Source organism: Thamnophis elegans, chromosome 7, assembly GCF_009769535.1.
Source record: "Thamnophis elegans isolate rThaEle1 chromosome 7, rThaEle1.pri, whole genome shotgun sequence".
Taxonomy (NCBI): Eukaryota; Metazoa; Chordata; class Lepidosauria; order Squamata; family Colubridae; genus Thamnophis; species Thamnophis elegans.
Window position 1 is genome coordinate 33,659,053 of NC_045547.1, and position 23,583 is coordinate 33,682,635.

At 35.1% G+C, this 23,583-nt stretch overlaps 1 protein-coding gene across 3 annotated transcripts in view; it reads right to left on the reverse strand.

Annotated features, from left to right (window-relative positions):
* The window catches only part of LOC116511065 (putative RNA-binding protein Luc7-like 2), a 43,058-nt gene that overhangs the window by 2,561 nt on the left and 16,914 nt on the right, over nt 1-23,583 (reverse strand). For 2 of the 3 annotated variants that reach the window (XM_032220844.1, XM_032220845.1), the window contains 9 exons: nt 19,660-19,730; nt 18,203-18,297; nt 11,450-11,548; nt 9,818-9,928; nt 8,808-8,951; nt 8,037-8,213; nt 5,178-5,269; nt 4,150-4,179; nt 887-1,081 (listed from right to left, as the gene is read on the reverse strand). In XM_032220844.1, coding sequence (XP_032076735.1) covers nt 887-1,081; nt 4,150-4,179; nt 5,178-5,269; nt 8,037-8,213; nt 8,808-8,951; nt 9,818-9,928; nt 11,450-11,548; nt 18,203-18,297; nt 19,660-19,717 — 1,001 coding nt within the window. In that variant the 5' untranslated portion in view covers nt 19,718-19,730. The remainder of the gene's footprint in view (nt 1-886; nt 1,082-4,149; nt 4,180-5,177; nt 5,270-8,036; nt 8,214-8,807; nt 8,952-9,817; nt 9,929-11,449; nt 11,549-18,202; nt 18,298-19,659; nt 19,731-23,583) is intronic. The other variant, XM_032220843.1, reaches the window with a different exon arrangement.

Below are 23,583 nucleotides of genomic sequence, written 5' to 3' on the forward strand. Positions count from 1 at the left end.
AAAATGGGGTACAACTCAATCTATGGCTGCACAACTTACAATGGAAATTACCAGTCCCAAGTTTGAGCTTAATTTGATGGCTACCTGTATTCAGTTTTCCTGGTTTTTTTAACTGACAAGTGAGAATGTAATTTCTCACTGTATTTTTTGGAGTATAAGACACACCTTTTTCCTTTAAAAAAAGAGGCTGAAAATTTGGGTGCTTCTTATACACCAAATACAGCATTTTTGGCCTCCTGAAACCCCGTCCCCTTCACCAAAATGGCCGTGCATAGCTTGTAGGAGTCTTTCAGGGAGGGCAGAAATGAGCAAAAAATGGGCTGTTTTTTGCTCAATTTTGCCCTCCCCAGCCCCCAGAAGCACTCTATAAGCTTCCTAATGCCTTTGGGAGGGGGCATTTTTTGCTAGTTTTTGCCCCCACTCCCAAGGAACACTCTATAAGCCTCCTAAGGGCTATGCATGCCCTTTTGGGGGGGGGGGGGAAGTGGGGCTGTTTTCATGAAAAACGGGTCATTTTTGGGAGGTTTGCAGATTGCAAAAACTTTAAAATTTGCCTCTTCAAAACCTTAGTGCGTCTTATACTCCGGTGCGTCTTATACACCGAAAAATACGGTACTTATTAGAGTAGGGGTAGGGGTGAATTTGTCTCCTGAGATTTCTTCCCATTTCTGCAAACCTTGTCGATCTTCCAAGCATGCTGATATTTCCTTGTTTGATTATAGCTACCCTACGTTTGCACCTGAGATGACTATAATTAAAAGCTTTTGAAGTATACTGTTCCAATGTACTTATATTAAACAAAATAAAAAAACCACAGCTACTGTTGAAGATAAGATTGATGGCCTAGTTGCAATATTTTCTAACAAAATGCCAACTAAAATATTACCTTTTTTTGGAATTGGGTTCTCTGCTTCTGTCTCTGGAGCTATGACTGCTCCTTTGGTGACTGCGACTGCGGCTGCGACTAGTAGAACGAGACCTATGACGATGTCGCTTTTCACGGGACCTGGAACGGGTTCTTTTCTTTCGGTCACGGGAGGATGACCGAGATCGATGTCTACGGCGATCTCGGGATCTAGATCTGAATTTTTTTTTATACAATGGATGAGAAGAAATCCTTAATTCAATTAATCCCTAACAATTCGATTAGGCAAGTCATAAAAGGAAAATAACTTACTGGAACAATCACTTTTGCCAAAATTTTGAAAAGTTTGGAGACTGCTAAAGTGCTTTGTATGAAATAAGGAGTTATTTAATATTGAAGTTTAAAAGTGTTGGACGTTTAACGGTGATTGATTAAAAACAAATACAAACAACACTCTTGTTACATGCCACTGGCAAGACTCTGGCAGGTATACGCGGTATTAAGCAGACACATCAGAGGAATTTCTAACTTAAAATAAGTCACAAGGAAATTGAAATAGAACATTTTAGATCTAGATATAAACCAATTTTCAATGGTCTAAAAACAGTAATCAGTTCAATTAAATAGCAGGTGACAGCAGCTAACTAATTTTGGATGAACTTGTACAAACTAAGAGTTAGTCCTAGGCAGAACCTGGAAGAAAGACCATTAGGAAATTCCAAGGCTATAAGTAAAACCTGCACATTAACAAAAACGTCAAATGCAGCAGTAGCAAATCTATTTCTATTCTATTCTATTACCAAGGAAAAAATACTTGAAACATACACTGTGTGCACAACTATTAGGCAAACTATATTTTTGAGGATTAATTTTATTATTGAACAACTACAGTGCTTTCAGTCAATCCAAAATGTTAGTAAACCTCAAACCTGAATATTTAAAAAAGTAAAAGTGAGGTTATGGCTTTTTTAGGAGAATATCTATGTGTGCACAATTACTGGGCAACTATTAGTGTGCAATAATTGAGTCCCATTACCGTCGCCGTCCTGTTCTTTGCGTCGGCCGCACGCCCCATTGCCTGCTGCCGGGCAAGTCCCCCCAGCGCAGCAGGCAATGGAGTGTGCATGTGCGGCTGGCACAAAGAACAGGACGGCAATGGCGGTCATGGTACTAAAGCTCTTTTTCTGTGCCTTCAAGAAGCAGAAGCTGGTAGTTTTCTGCACAAGAAGCCTGCAGCCTCTGGCTCTTTTTTGGCATAAGAAGACTCCAGCCAGCTGCCACTGCCGGCTCAGTTTTGGCTGGCAAAGAGGCAGCGGCTGAGAGGCTTCTTGCACTGAAAAAAAGAGGAGGTAGCTGCAGGCATCTCGCGACAAGGGGAGCAAGATGCGGACTGGCAGTGAGTCCAGCGGCAATGGCTCAACTCTGGCTTGTCTTCCCTGGCAGCCAGCTGTAGGAGGAAGGAATGGTTGTGGGACGAAGAAAGAGCGGTCGTGAGGGAGGAAACGGGGAGATTGAGTAAGGACCGGAGCCTTTAAAGGAGGGGAAATTGGGTGACACATGGCGAAGGGAGAGTGGGCAGAATGCAGGAGGTGGCCCTGGGAAGGCTGGAGCTGGGGAATGGCCCATTTCCTGACCCAGCCAAGGCGAACGATGAGCAGATTGAGGCTCTGGGGCCTTGGGGAATGGCACGTCCCTGGGCCCCAGCCCCTGACCAAAGGCGAATGGCGAGCAGGCAGCATGCTACCTTTGGTGAGCTGAGCAGAACGGCGAGAGATGGAGGTGAATGGCGAGGCAATTAGCTGGGCTGCGTGGCAAAGACAACATATATAGGGTGGGTTGAGAGGCGACCGGGCCAACCAGAGGTGGTATTTGCCGGTTCAGCGAACCAGTTAAAATTGCTACTACCAGTTCACCCGAAACGGTCCAAACCGGCTGAACACCACCTCTGATCAAGCCCCAATATTTTAGCAATTTCAGAAGTGCTGCATCCCTCTGGAAAACTTTTTTTTTAATTTACAATTTTTGACTTTTCAGATTCAGTTAAAATTTTTTTAGCCCATTTTGCCTGAGGAAAAGAAACTGCCTAATCATTATGCACACTTTGATATAGGGTGTTGATCTCCTTAGGCCACATCTTCCCTCATTACACAAATACACATCACCTGATAAGCTTATGCCAACTAAGCATTCAAGTTTATACAGCTTGGAGGTGGAAAATATGCATAAAAATGATATGGTCAAAATACTCACTTGCCTAACAATTGTGCACACAGTATACATACATACAGCAGGAGTCAAATGTGAATCTAAGTAGTTTCTGTGAGGTCTTTGGTGCTCTCTGGATTTTGTAGTTTTTTTCCAGACGTTTCATTACCACAATGAGCTAATTAATACAATGAATGCTGATGATGTTACCTAATTTGGTAATGAAAGATGTGCAAGAAAAGTACCAAGTACTAAGAAAACACATGACCTCAGAAATAGATTCCAGAGATAGATTATTAAGCTCTTTTAGAAGACTAATACTTGGGGGATGGGGGTCTTGGATTGAGATTGGCATCTGGAAGCTCAAGCAGAAATTTTGATAGAATCTTTCAGCCATCAAGTTGATATGTCAATATGATCCATTCCTCAGGTATCAGCCCTGGATCCAATAAAAATTGCCTGTTACATCCAGCCAGAATGGCTCAACTTGATGTTATCTTTGGGGTCTTCAAAAACTATGCAACAGTGAGCATTCGCTTGCTGGACAATAATTCATTAGTACATAATAGCTAATTGTACTGCACTGATTACTAGTTTGCTTCCAGGTCCAACCCATAATGCTGTGTATGACCTTTAATGAGTAGATCAAGACACTTTAGTAACCCCTCTTTCCAAATCTGTTTATGGGCTCCCTGAAATCTGACAAGGTGCCAATCTGTATCTTCCAGGAGACAAAGAAATGGCTTTCTTAGTGGCTGGACTAAGTAATGCACTTCTAGCTCAGGAAGATGAACTGGCACTCCCTCTAGTGGCTTTTCATTTTTAGGTAGGCATTTATATTCATGTAAATTTGTAAATTTATATTCATGTAAATTTTAGAAAGTCTGAATCTGCCTATTTTATAAGTTTTATTAGATTTATTTAAAAACTCTCCTGACAAATAATTGTCTCAAGTATTTACTGTATGTCATATAATTATCATAGTACAAAAAAATCACAATGGGTTCGCTTTAAGGAAACCTTTTTAAATATTTGATAGATATAACTTTATTTTCACAGAGAGAAAAAGACCATCCTACCTTTTGGGGTTCTTGCTGTGAGAACGAGATCTAAGAATAAAGAAAAAATAAAGATGAATTTATATTAATTGCAAATGGAATTATCAACTGCACTATTAAGATGTCTCATAGAACATAACCACAAACATTTGTAACAAATTGGAGCTTTACTTTTCAAATGTCAACTATTCAAAATAAGTATTCCAGGGAATCTTGTAAATGTAATAATTCATCAAGTGGTTTATTTCACATTAATATCATTATAAATAATGATATAAATCTTAATGAACATATTGGGAAATATAAATATAAATATGAACATTATTTCAGGATTGATATATGTATTTAACATTTATTTGTATTTTTATCAAATTTAGAAATTGTCCATCTCCCTCACAAAGCAATTAATATCAACTTACAAGTAGTCCTCGATTTACAAGTCTCTTAGCGACCGGTCAAAGTTACAACAGACACCCCAACAGGTACTTATGTCCCAGTTCCAAAGTTATGCCTGTATACCAATCAAGCATGGAATACAGCAAAAAAAAAAAATAATTATTTTACTTTGGAAAGATAGCAGTACCGCAGACGCATAATCTTGGATTGATTACATTTGTTCACTCTCTGCTTATAAACTGGTTGGGTAATGATATAATGAAAGATTGAACAATGGTATTCCATGGGGGTCACATTTTAATGCTGTTTATAATAGCTGAGTTGCTTTCCATATATATTATAATATGTTCTTGCTCTTTTTTCTTTCCTTTGTTTTGTCTTTCTGATTACTAAAGCAATAAAAATAAATCTAGAAATCACACACTAATGAAAACATTCAAAAAGTCTATGTGCATATTTTACTTCATCAAAGCAAAATGTTTTGCATTCTAAAGGTCAAGTACATGGGAAATGTATCAAACTAATATTTAATTTCATTTTTATTTTTAGCAGCAGCTTGAAGTTGTGGGATCAATGTATACTTTATGCAGGATACTTAATTATAAAAGCAAAGGTGAATGTTAGTATGACAATAAGAAGTAATAGAGTTCCACCTTCTTAACTTCTCTCTTTCTTCTTTCTCCCTTTCTTCTCTTCGCTTTAAACGTTCTTGATTTCGTTTCTCCTGTTTGTCAGCCACAATTCTCTGAAATCATTTTAAAAATAAAGATCAGAATTTTCAAATATTGAATTATTATATAAACCGGGCTCTGAGCCCTTTGAAACAGGGCCATGGAAGTGGCGGATGAGCACGTGCACGCATCTCCACTTGCGCCAGTGGCAAGCAAGAGAGCATGCACACTCCTTTTGTGTAAGTGGCATGCATGCTTGCCTGCTGCTTGTGCACATAGAGATGCATGCACTTGCTCGCTGTTCACGCAGAACCATCCCCTCTCTTCCTCCCCTCCCTCTGGGGCGGTCCACAAAGCTGGAAAGGTTGGGGAGCTCTGATATAAACCATTAAATATATATATGTATGTATAAGACAGTTACTTTTTCTCACCAATTGGCAGCATTATTCTAATGTGATAGCACTGCAGGTTATATATATCATATAGGAATATGTAGGGGACATGTATACTATCCCAATATCATTGTCAATTACTTTACCATCTTTTTTTTATAAACTTTAACTGAAGTCACACTCACATAATGAAAAAAGCAAATTAATTTTGGTCCATAGTTACCGAAAATTAAAATCTAATCACAGAGAATAGCTAAAAGCAGCAGGAAAATAAATGACTATAAATAAAATGTCAAAGTCAGGTTATAAAGCAATATAATTCTTTCATAAACATATACTAATAGTTTTGCTAGATCAAGGTAGTGTCATCTTAATCCAGCATTTTGTTTCACATTATGGACTCTGGGGTGCTCAGAGGCAATAGATGGACTAGATATACCCTTCCAATCCTCTGCTACTATGTTTGATTTGAATGATAAGAGAGCATATGATTATGATAATACAACTTGTATTTTGGTTCTTTGTTTACATTTATTATTTTAATCTTCATAAGGATTATAATCTGCTCAGTACCTCCCCTTTAGCAACTCAAGATGGTAGATAGTAATCCCCTTTCCCATTTTTCTCTACAACTATTTGAGATTCATTATTGGGAACGGACTTGAAGGTCTGGTCCTAATTCAATATTCCAGCTCTTTAATTCCACTTCTTGGCTCACAGACATGTAACACAGGGCACACTCTTTAGAGATGTCCAAAATGTTTAAATTTTTGAATAGGACATTTTGAACTCAATACTATTTAGAATGTGAAACTATTGCCTATCTTTACTATACACAATGTCCTTGTTAAAAATATTGGTATGATTTAAAAAAAAATATAAAATGTTATTAAAATTACCTCTAAAGAGATAAAAATAGGTTTAAAAAAACAAATCAATAAAAAATAGAAAGTGCAGAAAAGGAAATATTGTGAAGAAATATGTTAAAAATGACTTCCCTCTTCTTTACAAGTATAAGCAAATTTAGTAACTTATCACTTTTAAAAAAAAATGCAACAAAGAATCTCTTCTTCCACATACCTTCTCTTATCTATAAACAAATTCTTAAAGGCTCCCCATTTTAGTCCTCATCAGCATAAGTGCATTAAGAGTCATCAGAGATAACAATGTATCTGTTTTAACTTTGACCAAATAAACCAGGTTCGTATTCCTACTTTTTAATAATCTTGATCTTTATCCTTTTAAATAGTGTCTTGGAATTTGATTTTTTAAAAATTTGTTCTTTGTCCCTTCTCAAAAAATTCCTGTTTTAACAAGCTTAGGAAAATTATTCAGGTCACTCTTTTCATTTGTTATTTATATATCCATTTTAATTATTAACACATCAGTTTGTTTTATATCTACAATGTAGCACTTTTTCTATATCATTCTTGTAGTCTGTCATTTTTAAATCTGATTTTAGATCAGAATCAATTGTATTGTATTGTATTGTATTTAATGAATTTATAGGCCACCCAATCCCGGAGGACTCCGGGCGGCTTACAGAAAAGAAATAAATTATATAAAAAAAAAGAATTAAAAAAGACAAAGAAAACAGATTAAAACCGCACCATGCACCCAATCTGGTCGGGGCTGGACCTCAGTAATGAGGCAACATATATAGGGTGGGGAGGGAGGAGCCACCGGCACCAGCCAGAGGTGGTATTTGCTGATTCGGCAAACCAGTTGAAATTTCAGCTACCAGTTCGGCTGAATACCACCTTTTGTAATGGATGAATGGATTTCCAGAGAAAAAATTGCAGACTACATGACCAGGAGCACTACACAGGTGATCCTGAGGACACAGATAAACCTCCAAGTGCTTCAATGATCCTCTAAAGGGATGCAAACGACCAGCTGTCTGCAAGGAATATAAATCCTTCCATTCCCCACTATCTTGTCAGAGGTGAAGAAGCTTCTTGGATGAGAAGGGAAATATCTTCAAAGAAAAAAACAAGAAAGTCCAGTTGCCTCCTCAAAAACACACCTTTGTGACTCAGTAGCAATCTCAAGTGGTCCGACCAACTGTCTGCAAGGAGTATAAATCCTTCCATCCAATCAGAGCTGAAGAAGCTTCTTGGATGAGAAGTGAAACGTCTTAAAAAAAACCACTCCAGAAAGTCCAGTTGCCTCTTGAAAAAGCACCTTTGGGACAACCAAGACCTGGATGACTGAGAATCTCCATAGACATTTTGGAACTACACTTCTACACCTCTGGTTTAGTCATTTAAATACAAATTTAATTTCTTGTTTGAAAGGTAATAAAGGGCTATTTATACTATTTTTTTGAGGAAGCTCCTCTTTCTCAGCTTCTTCATATTAATTTCAAGTGTGGTATCAACAGGACATTACTGAAGTAGTCTGATAAGTAACAGTTCATAACAGTTGGAAAAGAGTAATATATACTTACCCTTAGTTCTTCAAGCTTTTCTCTTATTTCAATAAAACCCAAGTGCAGCTTTCCTCCAAAATGATCAGCAAGCCGCCTGTCATTGTCATGTAGGCCAAGATAGGCTGAGCATACTTCACAGACCCGTAGCTTTTGCTGCTGGAAACTGGAAGCAGGCATGGAATTCCGGTACACTTCCTAGAAGATGTATCATAATATGTCTCTTAAGCTCTGAACAACTTACATTCTTAGTACAGAATCAACAATAGTTGATTAATTTGATTGTTTGTGTATGTTGTGTGCTAGTTTTCCCGATTAAAATGAAACAGAAGGTATTATAAGAGTAATAACTGCTATCTGCAAATAAGCAAATATTTTCTTCACTCCCTTTAAAAAAATGTATTTCCCAACTGAAACAATATTTTGTGGCAAATGAAAACCACTGAGTATATTCCATCCTTTTATGAATGTTTTAATCCTTCTGGTACTTTGCTTAGGGATATAACTAGTGATAGTTTACCAGAATCAGATTAAGGAAATATTCTGACATGCAGAAGGATTCTTTTCTCTATGTTCCAGGCTTCATAAAGGGAAAGAAGTAGCACAAGTTCATTGTACCTAGTATACAATTGAGATGAGCCACAAATAAAATAAAGTTAAACAATTGGTGTGTATATGTGCACTGTGTATTTAATGAATATAGTTTAAATATTCTTTTAATTATCAACTCCACAAATAAGAATTTGTCCTTCCAGGACTGAAAGAATATACTTTTGTACATGATCAGATTACCTCTGCTTCTCTTTTCTTTGCCCTTGCTTTCTCTACTTCATCCATTACTTTCTGAGACTCTTCCACATTTCCATCAGCTCCAAGTTGTTCCACTTTAGCAAGCAGTTTTCCAATTTCCTCATTTAATTCATGGACTCGTTCAGCCTTTCAGAGAGAAAAGCAATATTTAGATTTGCTAATATTACTAATGTTCATTATGTAGAAGCCATATCAATATAAAGCAATAAGACACTGCAACAATGCAGTACTTTTGTTCAGCTAGCCATTCCCTTTTCCAGGGTACACTGGTCTATTATGCTATGAATGCAATATGCAGATTTGAACAATAATAAATAGAAATGTTTATATAGGATGCTTATAGTGCTTGAATATAAATAAGGAGCAACATTTCAAAATTTTCAACACTGAAAAGGAATTAATATTCAATAAACATGACTGTAACATAGGAAGTGTTTCATTTCCGCTCAGATTATCTTTACAGACAAAAGTATCTTCATACCACTAAGGCAGAGATAGATAATTAGTGTCTTTCAAAACTTCAAACTTCAAAAGCCCCATCCAGCCACACCAGTAGCAATGCACTGTGAGAGTTGTAGTTTTAAGGCACTACAGTGTTTATCCTTACAGACAGGCAGGCAAAAAAGAAGCTACATTCAATTGCCTCTTCACACAGTTGAGGAAAAAAAATAACTTTGCATTTTGCATTCATTGCTCCTCCCCAATATATCCCATTTTTATTCAATTTAAATATCTGATGGTAACACACAAATATGTACATGTAGGCATCTATACTTATGTGTTGTATGCACTCTTACATAAAACTAAAAACCAAAATAATCAAATCTTTGCTCAACTAAAAATTCTGTGTGTAGTTTTGTGCCTTGTCTTTTGTTACCTTCTAATTTGATATAAAATGGGACTTCCAAAATTCTTTTATATAAATGCTATATATAAAATCAAGTTAGAATCCTTGGGGAAAACCTTGTAGTGAGTGAATATTAACTACTTACCTTAGCTGCCACTTCAGCACTGATCTCTTCTTGAGTTTCAGCCAGTCTTTTCTTTGCCACTTCAGTTCTCCTATCACAGTCAGCAATGAATGATTGCAGGTGATCCATCGCCTACCATATAAATCAGAAAAGTACCATACTGACTAGAAATAAGCACTTTTTCAGAATGCAAAAGTTAACAGTAGAACTAAATACTAAATGTATACATTGCTGGTTTAATTATACTTTAATTATACTTTTCTGGAAGACTGTAAAACAAATAAAATTGAGACCATGAATTCTTACTTTCAAGGTAATAATCACATCAACACTTGTATTCACAAATATTCAAACAGATGAGAACAATCATTTTGAGGATTGAGTTGCATATATCACTGATTTAGAACCGACAAGTTAACAGAAATTAAAATAAAACTGAAATGGGAATGAAGATTTCACATCTCAAAGATTCAAGTTATTCAAATATCCTAAGAAATTAACTATCATGTGATGATGGTTTCAGAAAATCTACTATAGAAATTCAAAGGCTCTGTATTCAATGTTTCAATTCCTCCATGTGTATATGTGTAAAATCTTTATTAAAAGGGATTCTGGGTAGCTTTTTATTGTAGAAAAAGTTTGTGATTTTTATTGTGCAATCTATTGCCTTTAGTGTGTGCTCCACTTTTTTCCTTATTTATAAGATAAATGGGACAGTGTAACTACCCTGTGTCACTAGGAAAATGCATGCCTTCTTCAAAGTACTAAGATCATGTGCAAGTCTGAAGCTCTTTACATTTTAATTTCAAATGAAACACCTTTCTCACTTCAGCTTCAAATAATTGCACACTTTATTAATAATTGTCAGAAATTCTAAATTAGTTCTATATTAAATAATGCACAATTTGAACAAATTAAATGTTTTTTTATCAGAGCAACCTGGTCTACCCAAATATGGGACGGAGCATACTGCTTCCGCTTTAGTCTTAAAGTTATATTTACCGACAAAGAAATAAAGGGAGACTAGTATAGCTCTATTTCAAACTATTTAGCCATACCCTCTGGGATTTGAACCCCAGCTACTTACATGTTAGGTAAATGTATTAATCTCTAAGCCACGGGCTCTCCTTGCTTTGTCAGCTATACAAGGAGAGAGATTGTTTTTTATCAGGGCAACCTGGACTATCTAAATATGGGACAAAGTATACTGCTTCCGCTTTCGCCTTTCAGCCCCAATCCAGGAACCTTTGCAGGTAGTTGCTTCAGATTGTTGGTAAATATAAATTTAACACAAAAAATGTTGCAAAAGCAACTGCCTGTGAAGGCTCCTGGATTGGGGCTGAAAGGTGAAAGCAGTATGCTGTCCCATATTAGGGGAGACCAGGTTGCCCTGATAAACAAATCTCTCCCCTGGTATAGCTGACAAAGCAAGGAGAGCCAATGGCTTAGAGGTTAATACATCCATCTAACATGTAAGTAGCCTGGGTTCGAATCCCAAAAGGGTAGGGCTAGCTGATGAGAGCTAAATAGCTTGAAATAGATCGACACTAGTCTCCTTCTATTTCTTTGTAGGTAAATATAAATTTGACCTCAATTTGACCAATTCTCTTTCCATTCTTCATAATATAAAAATAATTTGGTGATAGAACATACGTCAAGTTCAAAGAAAAAGTCTTGCTCTTTTGATGCAATTTCATAATCTGCTCTTAACGCCAAATCATGCACCTTCAGACATTCTCCAAGATCCATTCTCTGAAACACAAGACAAAACAAAAGAACAATTTTACAAGGAAATACTAAATGGATACAAATTATATTATTTCAATATTCAAAAGTATCTATTGTTTAATATATTTTAAATTACTACACAAATTTTGTTTAAAAGTGATCAGTGACATCATACTGGAACAGTAGATCAATACACAAATAAAAAATACAGCACTCTTAGGAGAAATTCTTCCTGGGAAGAAAGAGCTTTTTTTCAGTTCTTACATACTTTTCCTTATAAGCTAGTGCGCTTAACAAATCAAGTTACAGACCAAGTTATTTAATTTTTTTATACAGTGTGGAAATATACATAATATCCATTGTATTACTTTTTTCAAATTCAGTGTGGATTGCCATTGTCTTCTTCCCAGGGCTGAAACAGAGTGACTGGGTCTATGAACTAGAACTGATGTTTTAAGTACTACACCAAACTGGTTCACTATTGTATTACTTTTAAGTCCCATTAAAAACAAGGTTTGAATATACTGTGTTTTCCCGAAAATAAGACAGGGTGTTTTCTTTTTACCCTCAAAATAAGCGCTTGGCCTTATTTTTGGGGAGGTCTTATTATTTTTGAGGTGCAGGAGGTGGCGAGCGTGGTCACCTCAGGGCTGCTGTTGTGTTGCAATATTTTCAGGGAGGCTTATTTTGGGGGGTCTATTTTAGTGCATGCGCTCAAATGTCTGATTGGGCTTATTACCTGGGGTGGTCTTATTTTCAGGGAAACAGGGTATGTCCTTTCATAAGAACAAATGATGCTTGATTCTTTACTTGCCCACTTTGAATAAATCCTTTTACAAGGACTGGTAGAATCTCCTTGCTGGATGGGTAGAGAAGAGTGATAAAAAACCCTATTCTCTGAGAGATATCCTAAATTAGAATGGGGTATAGTACTTTGTTTTAAGCACTTATAGGAATGGCTTATACATGTAGTCCTTGACTTACAACCATTTGTTTGGTTACCGCTTATAGTTACAATGGTGCTGAAAAAAGTGATATATGACCATTTTTCACACTTACTAGCTATTTATAGCATCCTCACAGCTACATGATCAAAATTTGAGCACTTGGCAACCAACATATATTTATGAGAGTTGCACTGTCCCGGGGACATGTAATAATCATTTGTAATCTTCCCACCGGTTTCCAACAAGCAAAGCCAGATTCACTTAATAACCGCATGATTCATTTAACAACTGCAGTGATTTGCTTAACAACTGTAACAAAAAAGATAGTAAAGTGGGGTAAAACTCACTTAACAACAGCCTCACTTAGCAATGGAAATTTTGGGCTCAATGGTGGTTGTAAGTCGTGGACTATCTGTAAAATTATAAAGTAAATTATAAAATAAAAACATTAATACATAATGAAATAAATCATTGGGGTAGGCTAGAGCTTGAGCCAAGAGGCTATTTGGTGTGGAGCCTGATGGAAACAATGGTTTGTTTTTATGCCTGTTTTTACCATTTGGAATCATTGTGAGAAGGGAAGCCGTGTATGTTCTATAAATAAACAAAATTATTACAAAGGTTTACAGTTTAAAGTGGCTGGTACCATAACTTGGACAAGGGAGAAATGAAATACAAAATTTATATTTTATAATATAATTTAAAACCGATATGCATTTAGCTTTCATAAAAATATATAAAGCAATTATTTAAATGTATATGCCACTTCTCTCACTAATAAGGTGATTTTGGGTGGCTATATACATCGCAGATGAAACACTCAGAATTTCTCTTTTCTCTTTCAAAGCTCTCTTTAGCAACTAAGTTGCCTGATTCTTCTTCCACTATAATTTATGCCTGGGGATACCTAGTTATTAATTGTTCATTGGATTCCCCTTATTCCCCACCATCAGTTTCTTTCCTTCCTTGGCTCACTAAATAAAGCCACCAAAATTTTGCCTACTTTTCTAGCTCTAATGTAAGTAGGAGAATATAGATAGTACTACTGGGCAGGTAAAGTGTGGACAAGAAAAAAGATAAAGCAAGTGAAAGATCCGAGTCCAAATAGACAATTTAGAGATATAACCTCTATTTTACTTGTAATCATTTGCAAAAAGTTCTTGAACTAGAAAACTGCTTCATAATTTTTAGCACTGTCTATAATAAAAACATCAAAACTCATTAAATTCTCTATTTTCACTAGCCAGTATACCAAGGAGTAAGTGATCATTCCAATACATAGATTTAATAATGAAGACTTTTGATATGAACTGCATTAAAGAATGTACACTTTAGAAATCTTATGATAAAATGATTCTATGTGAAAGACTACCTTCAATATTTATGATTATCAGTAATATCACAATCAAAATACTATTTTATGATAAATTAAAACTGGTAAAAGGATAGAGAATACTTTTGATTAACTGAGAGTCAATTTAGTGGTTGAGATGTTGGACTAGGAAGTAGAAACCCAGGTTCCAGTCAACCTTCAGCCACAGAAGGTCACTAGGTGACTTTGGGTCAATCACTTTCTCTCGGCCCAATTTACTTTATTTGAGGTGGGGAAAAATAAGGTAAGAGGATATAACTTCAAATAATAATAGTAATGATGCACATTAAGTGCTTTTCACTTTATTCATGTCAGAAGCATCTTAAAATTATGGACATATACCATCTAATACCGAGCAGCTAAGATATGTGTAAATTAGGTCATAAAGATATAGCACATATGAAAAGTACTGAAAATAAATAGGATTAAAACTAGATGACATTCATCTAGTATTAGGCCACATCAACAGCATTTTCTCTCACCAATATGAGTCTTCCTCTGTGCATGTTGAAGAACATCGTATGCACTGTAACATATGTGAGATGGATTATTCTCCACATTCACAAAAAATGTATAGGGAAGCTCCATTTCCTTAGATTGCCCTTTGATCTTCCTACCCTGGCAATCTCCACACAGGCCAAGGTTGTTCTTGACCGGGCAGCAGATAGTCATGAGGTTATGCCCAGTTGCCTGATAGCTCTTTCTCTAGTAGTGCACTATTGATTGCCTGGTACATTCTTCTCTATTTTTTAAAGTCTCTGCTTATCTCGCCTTTATTTTTGGTAAACTCAAACAGTGTACTTATTAATATTCTAAACTTCCCCAACATAGTGAAATGGGTTGGGCTCAATATATGACTTATCTTAAGTTATCTAGCCAGCTTGAAATGTCTAAGTTAGGACTAAAACTTACGGTACTCTGGTTTCTACACCAAACTATCTCTCAAGTCACTTTCTCTCAACCCAATTTAATCATATGATGATAGTTGTAGAGGAAAAATAAGAGAAGGGAGTACTATGTAAGACTGCAGACATAAGAACTATTTGGAAGGTCCCCCCTCCCCCCCAATAATACACATGTTCTGAAGTGTTTGAACCTTCATTAAATCATATGTCAGAGGTTTATGCCAAATAAAAAATAAAACCTTATAATTATTGTTTTGCAAATCTACCTGTTTCCTCTGATGTCATTATTTGTTCTTTATCCACCCCTTTTGTGACACTATTTATCTCTGTGTTTTGATAAGAGCAGCTGTGAAAATGCAGCCAATTCTAGCATGTAATGACCTCTTCAGAATGGATCTAGATACTGGCTTATTCAGCAAACCACAGTTTAGGCAATCTGTGAAGACAGTATCTAGATCTATTCTGAAGAGTTCATTACATGCTAAAACTGTTATCAACACCATAGAAGAGTATGCTAAAAATTCCCTTGCCAGTAGCCACATTTTATGTATAAGGGATTTTAATATATATAGAAAATTTTTAGGCTGCAGACAAGAAAATTTATATACAGTGCTCTAAATCAGATGCATGAGAACGCCAACAGGCTAGAAACTAGCAGACTGAGTTCAAGACTTCAGACTTCTCTCAGTCCTAGGAAGCAAGCTATGGCAAACCACTTCTGAAATCCTGCCAAGAAAACGTCAGGGAATTGTCCAGAAAGTTTCCAGGAGTCAATATTGACTCAGAGGCATTTCTCTTTCCCACTTTATAGATTAAATAAAATACACAATACATTTTCTTCACTTTGTTTTGCTTTCTCTTCTTCTTGTATGCCAGTGTGACACAAAATGCAAATATCAGTTTAGTACTTTAAATAGAAGTGGTAATGTTGTGTTTATTACTACCACAATAATACATATTAAACAAATTCATAAAATGACATGGATTTGGTTTTAAATAAATATGATTCCAGCTATCATTCTCTGAAGGTAGACAGAGAACTTCAATATCTTCTCCAGTGAATTTGCTCAAGACAGCACTCTTCAAGTATTATAAATCAGAAGAAATGAACAAAAAAAACCCAAAGGTTTTTAGAGAAATGATGGTGAAAGGCAACATCAAAATATGCAGAGGGAACCAAAAATGCCAAATGTACAGATATTTCCCTTCCATTATGAATAAAAAGTAACGATCATAAAAGATCTTCATTTCAATGCCTCCAGAATTATCTTTTGTTGTATTTAAACGTTTTAACCATTTTAAATCAATGAAAACAAGTTAACAAAAAATAGGATATATCACTGACTTCAGCAGAACTCTAGCATTACCAATTTAATCTAGATTCAGCATTCACTTTGTTCAGATCCAGTGTTGTTATGTTATTAAGATCTAGACTGAAAAGACATAGACCTAAGTCCATTTGTACTCTTGGAAATTCACTGTGTGCAATCAAGCCACTCATTCTCACAATAGCCCACTAAGGTGACAGAACCACCTTAGTGAGCTATTGCTATAGGCAGATTGTCACCCCAAAGCCTTCCTGAAATTTATAGGATAATCTAATCAATTAATCAATAAAAGCTTGAGGCTGGCAAAAAGAGATAAAGCAATAGAACTTTAAAGATGCTGAATACAGTTTTTGTAAAAGCAGACTTAAAATTAGAGCCACAAGCAGTAAAAAAGCACAGGTTCTGGATGGCCTTTGGAAAAAAGTTATATATTAACAAAGACTCTTAAATGAATACTTGCAATTCTGGACTATATAAATCTGGAAATCTGTTAAGTTATAGTTTAGCCAGAAAAATTAGATTTAAATTATAGCATGTTTCATAGTGACAAGTCTATTCTATCTTGCTGTAAATCTTTAAATATTCTGCATTTAAAGGTAAATTTCATCTCTGGGCATTTTTGTATGCTAACTGCTTAAATAATAGGAAAATAATACATTATAGCATTACTGATTTCTTAGCAGTTAATTAAAAAGTTTCCAAATGCATGAATTAAAATTTAATTTGTTATTTATTTTTCTCCTTTTTTGAGAGATGTATAATAATTTTATTTAGATATTTAGGATTTTTCTTAAAGTTAAAACTGAATTTCTATTTTTCAGTTCTGTATGTTATAACTGTGGACTTTTTCTAAGACCAGCAAAAACTAATCATAATCATAGAAATTATTCTATATCCCCCAATTCAGTTACATTGAAAATACTGAGTTAGACTTTTACAATAAAACTTGTCAAATAAGAACATTCCATGAATATATACTTGCAAAAGTATAAAAATAAATAGCCCAGAGGTAGTCAAATAGCAATTTGAAGAACAAAACATTCCTTGGAACAATTTTATCAGGTGCCATTGAAGTCAAACTGTGTGCAATGTTTCTTACAAGTTATACCATGGGCAACTGTTTTCCAGTCTATGTTTTAATATGAAGTATTTAAATTATGAATGCAATAATCTACGACACATGCATAATATTCCATTACTATATGAATTCTACCACTAATAAGGTATGATCAATTTTAAATCATTGGCTTACATTGTGATAAACAATTTTATCCCAAATATGAATTATATTAATTTATTATTAAATATAATTAGTATTAATATTAACCCAAAGAGTATAAATGAACAAATATAGAAAAGGCAATTCTTGATGTCTCTAATTCTGAAGTTCAGACTTTAAATCTGCTTTTTTATTTAAAGTTATGATGTATTCTGCAGAAGGGAATGGAAGGGAGTAATATCTTTTGCAAAGAAAGCTGATAATTAAAAAAGATGGACAAACAAAATAACAGTACATGAAAAACACAGAAATTTTTCTATCTTTCAATTGAAGATTAGCATGAAAAATAATAGGTTTCTAATTTGGTGAAAAAGTACATGTATTTACTACATCAACTGAATTCTGGAGAACCATTCAGATAATTTTCTATACTAGTATTTTGGAGGAGTAAAAACTGGCATTTGTTGATTCATCCAGGTTTTATGTTTTTGTTAAATGCTTCATATTGATTTTTATTTCCAATTTCAGCATAAAAATAATGCAACATATTGTATTTTATTAAACAATCTGGATTCAAAGCAAAAAAGTTATGTAGGACCTATGTTGATTCTTGAGTCACGTCATAAACTCTTAAAAAGCAGAGTCCTTTTCTGGGTTTGGGCAACAGCTATTACATTATCTCAGAAAAATCTGTTTTTGACTTATTTTGTGCTCATATGTCCGATATACATGCCCATATTTGTGCCCTAACCCAGTTGTTGCAAATCCCTATACCTTAATTTTACAATGTAAATACACCATCAAAAATAAGATTAATTAGTTTGAGTACTTCTGCAGGGATAAATATATATCTTAACTTATAATTTAATATTTATGGCTATAATATTTATGAATATAGAATACGCACTGTTCCTGAGAGGACATCATGAGGGCAACAGTTGAGAAGATGACTTTTGCACACTCTGTCATCACTGAATTTAATTCGCTGACGTGTAGTATCTCCTGCAAAATAGAAGTATACATTTCCGATTAGAAAATCATGTAATATTGTATAAAGCATTCATACTTTTCATATAACTTCACTTTTGTTTAAAAGAATATTCTACTTTTCACAAAAAGAAAAATATTAGGACTATATCATTTCAACTTCCGTAATGGATGAAAGTTTATAACTCTACACTGGATGAAAATTCATAGCTTCTAAAACAAATTTATGACAGGCATAAATTAATATTCCTAGTAAAATTGTTTATATTAGCATCAACAGCATTCAAAACATTTATACTACATTTTCTGATGTTTATTGAATTCCTGCTGTCAATTCTTCAAAATATAATCTGTAGCACTGATCCATTTACTTCCGGCAGGAGCAACACATACTGAAGTTTAAAAACAAAAACAAATCTGTACTATATCACTGGGAAAACAATGCCTGCAAACAGCATTATTCAAGAGAGCTGAATTCCTCTATTTGATTATATAACATTTAAAGATAAATTGGAACTTTTACAAACTTTTATAAACCCCAAAGCATCAACCTGCTTACCACATATTGAAATTCAATTTCAAGTTTGATATCACATCTGTAAACAAGGTTGGAAAATTTTTATCCAAATGATAAGGCAAAACACTGGCTATTGATTTATTACAGGTTTCTCCCCTGACAATGGGCAGCAGCATATTCGCTGTTTCAGATTTGAAAAATATAATTCCATAAACTGTATTTTCAGTCTAAAGATGCAGAACCAGATACAATCCTTGTATTTCCAGGTTTTTTTTTAAATGGATTTTAAATTAGGATTATATAAAATGAAAACCTACTGGTGAATTACTGAAGCAGAATATCACTGCTGGGAAAAAAAACCAAGAGTTTGGAAACTTTATCCCAACATTATTCATTTCAAAAAGGAAAAAGGTTTACAATAAAAACATGTAGCCACTACCCTATTCTCATAAACTTGGAAGAATTTAAGCCTATGCAACAATTCTACACTTCAAATTTTTAATCTAACCAGCCTATTATGCAATTCCAGTATAACTACTTGCCCTAAAAAAGAACTATGATGTAACTTTTTCAGATGGGCTGTACTCTGCTCAAGTATTTGTTTCTGGTATCAATGTTTATCAAGGTTAGTCAAATAAGCAATTCAAGCTTCAGAGTAGTTCAACAATAGGTTTTCAGAAGCTGGGTTTTTAGATTTAGTAATTTTATACTAATGAAAATTTAGAATTGTCTTTAAAATCCACACCTACTACTGCAGAAAATGAGGAACTGGGATATTTTCCCACCAGTTTTCCTCTCTTTTTAAAGACACAAATTGTTGGTTCCACATTAACACATCTGAAAAGTTAGCAATAACTCACGGCTCGGCGAATGCGGGGCCTTTCTGACACTCCCTTGCAGAATGAAGTAGGCAGGCATAGATACATTGAACCTTTATAAATAAAACAAGGGGCTATATTGTTCAGTTTGTATATAATAAACTCTGCCAGCATTTTAATTACAGTGTCTAGAAATACATTGTGAAGGTAAAGAGTAATAGGAAATCTGAAGTATTTGTGCCTGATAGCAACGAGTCAGCTTTGTATTTAAGGGAGATTTTTTAAGGAAAAGTTAACTAAATTATAGCTGGAAAAATATTTTGATTACTAGGCCCCTATGTTCTGTTTATCTTCCGCTTTAAGCAACCTAGGAATTTGCTTAAAAATGTTATCCCAGTACCTAGATTTTCAAATATATTTCCAGCCTTGCTTAAAACACTTTTCATTTTAAAAATCCATTTGTTTCCAGATAAAACTTATCTCAAAATGCAAAATCAGTATTAAAATATACTTGCATGGATTATCAATTTGTAAACATTTTAAAACACAAATTTTGAAATACAGATTGTTCGTCAACATTGAATAACAATGGTAACTGAAAGAGAAATAGGAACTAGCATTTCTTTTTACTGTTGTATATTCTATGTCATCAGGGTATTTTTGCAATTGTCACAATGAATAAATATGAACAAGTTTAGTGTTCTTTAGAAACAATAAGTTCCTTTAAAAAGTATGTCTGGCCCAAACCATATTTCACTACTTTATAAATATGGAAGCAATTATATACTACTTGCATCTCATTTAAAAGACAACAAAAACCTATGAAGTCAATTCCTATATTACTTTTTAATTTACAACATAATTTCATGATAATAACAATTAGCTTCCTAAAACATGTGTTTTCCACCAAATGATAATTTAGAGGAATCTGGAAATACTAATCAAATTTCATGTTTATTACCAATACATATAAGTAAATATTAAATCTGTCCACAATACATAATTTAACTACATATTTTTCTAGAGCAATAGAATAAAAGTGTGCGTATTTTTTCAGGTGACATTCTATTAACATTCCATTGTAAGCATTCAATTTTTTTAATATATAAAGAGATACCATATTTTTGGGAGTATAAGATGCACTTTTTCTCCCTTAAGAGAGGGTGAAAATTTGGGTGTGTCTTATACACCAAATGTAGTCCTGCCCCCCCCACTGGCCCCCAACCTTTGGCCTCTGCCTCCCAGCAATGTGCCTCCTTGATTAGCACAAGCAGCTGATTGTCAGTTGGATCAGCCTCCTGACCCTCAGCTGTTTCAGGCTGCAGGGATTGCCATTGCCTATTGCCACCTCTGCGCACCCTGTTTTCGGCTTTTACGTGCCCCATTTTCTGCCCATTCCGATCCCCGCCACCAGAAACAGGTGGAAAATGGAGCGCCTGGAGGCCGAAAATGAGGTGGAAATAAAGTATGGCAGTCTCTGCAAACTAAAACAACTGATTGTCGGGAAGCCGATCCAACCAACAATCAGCTGCTTGTGCTAATCAGGCTGTGCTGAAATTGAAACATACTGTTTGCTGCATGGAGGCAAACTGCCGGGAGGTAGAGGCAGATTTTTTCCCCCTTGTGCTAATCAGGCTAAACTGAAACTGAAAAGGCTGTTTGCTGTTAGAAGGCAAATGGCTGGGAGGCAGATTTTTTCCCCTTGTTTTCCTCCCCCAAACGTAGGTGCGTCTTATACTTGGAAGCGTTTTATACTCCAAAAAATACAGTATGTTTAACTATCTCATTTTGATAATTAGTTTCATATAAACTATTATTTCCTTCCCATCTCACTTCCTACCAGTATAATTACTGTATTTTTTGCACTATAAGACACACTCCCTCACAAAAGTGGGTGGAAATGCTTATGCGTCTTATAGAATGAATATTGCGGGGGAGAGGGTTGGTGCAGCCTGTTGCTGCCGCTCGCCGCCAGGAGACACTGGAGCCTTCGCTGATCGGCAGTTGCATCAGCCTCTCAGAATACCGCTGATCAGCTGTTCTAGGCAGTGGGGATTACCACCGCCTAGAACAGCTGATCGGCAGTATTCCGGGGGAGTCGAGCCAACCGCTGATCAGCTGCTTGGCAGCAAAGGCTCCAGTGTTTTCTGGTAGCGGCAGCAGCTCAGCTCAGTTGGCTCATGGTGGGTGCAAGGGAGCGGAGCCCTGACGAGCCACCTGTTGGGCTGTGATAACGTGCTGAAACTGACCAGGCTGTTTGCTGCAAGGACACTGGCCAGATGAATACCGGATGGATGCTGGGAGGCAGAGGAAGATTCCCCCCACCCCCTGTTTTCCTCCTCTAAAGCTAATGTGCATCTTATGGTGTGGTGCGTCTTCTAGTGCGAAAAATACAGTACCGCAGTAACATTACTGATATTCCTATTGTACTATTACTGAAATCTTCCTTAGCCTATACAGATCCTGATTTTATCTTAGCATAAAAATGTTTGTTACAATGAAATTGTAAAAAATTAACACGTGAAAATGCATCAACATGAACCAATCTACATGTATATTACATTATAATATTTTAATCTGGTATCCTTATTACAGATAGTGTAAGAAGTATGTCCACAAAGACGACATGAAAGTCAACACGTAACTCTTTCAATAATTAAAGATTGAGGTTTCTGTTTGTGGAGCAGCAATAATCTAAAGAATTCAAGAGCTCAGAAAGGAAACTCTTATATTTTTCACTTCCTGATAGTCGTCCAGATTACTGCTTCCCTATCACGTAAAAAAGCAAAAATGACTGTGTGTGTGTGTATGTGTGCGCATGTGTATCAATCAAATAGCCTTTAATTCTTGTTATTAAATGAATACTTGCATAACCAATTATACAAATCCCTCAAATTCCTAATTCAGCAGAAGTTATGTTTCAAAAAAGTAGGACATAAAATATTACAGAAAAAAGCATCAATTGTTTAAAAATAAATAACGAGTTACACATGTAATAACTTTTTATATCTGATGAACCAGAACATTTTTCTGTTAGCATAATTGTGCATGCATCTCTGTGCACAGTATAACAAGTAGGTAGAATCAGTCTATTCATGTAGTGGAAAGATTACACTTGGCATTTACTTATAGCAATAGCAGTAGACTTATATACCGCTTCATAGGCCTTTCAGGCCTCTCTAAGCGGTTTACAGAGAGTCAGCATATTGCCCCCAACAATCTGGGTCCTCATTTTACCCACCTCGGAAGGATGGAAGGCTGAGTCAACCCTGAGCTGGTGGGATTTGAACCGCTGACCTGCTGATCTAGCAGTAGCCTGCAGTGCTGCATTTAACCACTGCGCCACCTTGGCTCTTGGCATTTACTTATGCAGATATTAAAACTTGTTTAGCCACTTTGAATATTTTTATTACAAAACTATGCAAAACTAAATATTATTAAATAAATAATCACTCAACAGTGCTCTTGGTAATTCATAATACCAAAACTGCATTTAAAAAGTAGTCCTTTAACACAAAATAATTTCTTTTTTTTATTTAATCAAGGATAAAAATAAAAGATAAAATACATATTTCACTTAATTTATTATTACTTGAAAATCTGGGAAATTACTATGCTAAAAAATAAATACAAATAAAAGCAAGTTTTAAAAAACCACAATGAAGGAATATCTAAACTTCCCTTTCTAGTGTTATTTTTAATAATGTGTATTCTACCAATTACCTTCATTTAAACAAATCTCATTATAGATAGGAACATTGATCATAAATATTTGTTTTAATCTTTAGAACTGCGTATGTGGAAATATAGGTCTACAGGTATGTTTATTTCTTTAAAATATTTTTTTTGTTTTTGAAATATTGTTTTCTGACTGTTCTGAAAATATGATTCTGCTAATGCCACTCATGTCTGTTCATAAATGGCAGCATTAGTCTGATAAACAAATCTAGATAGTTTTGTAAATTA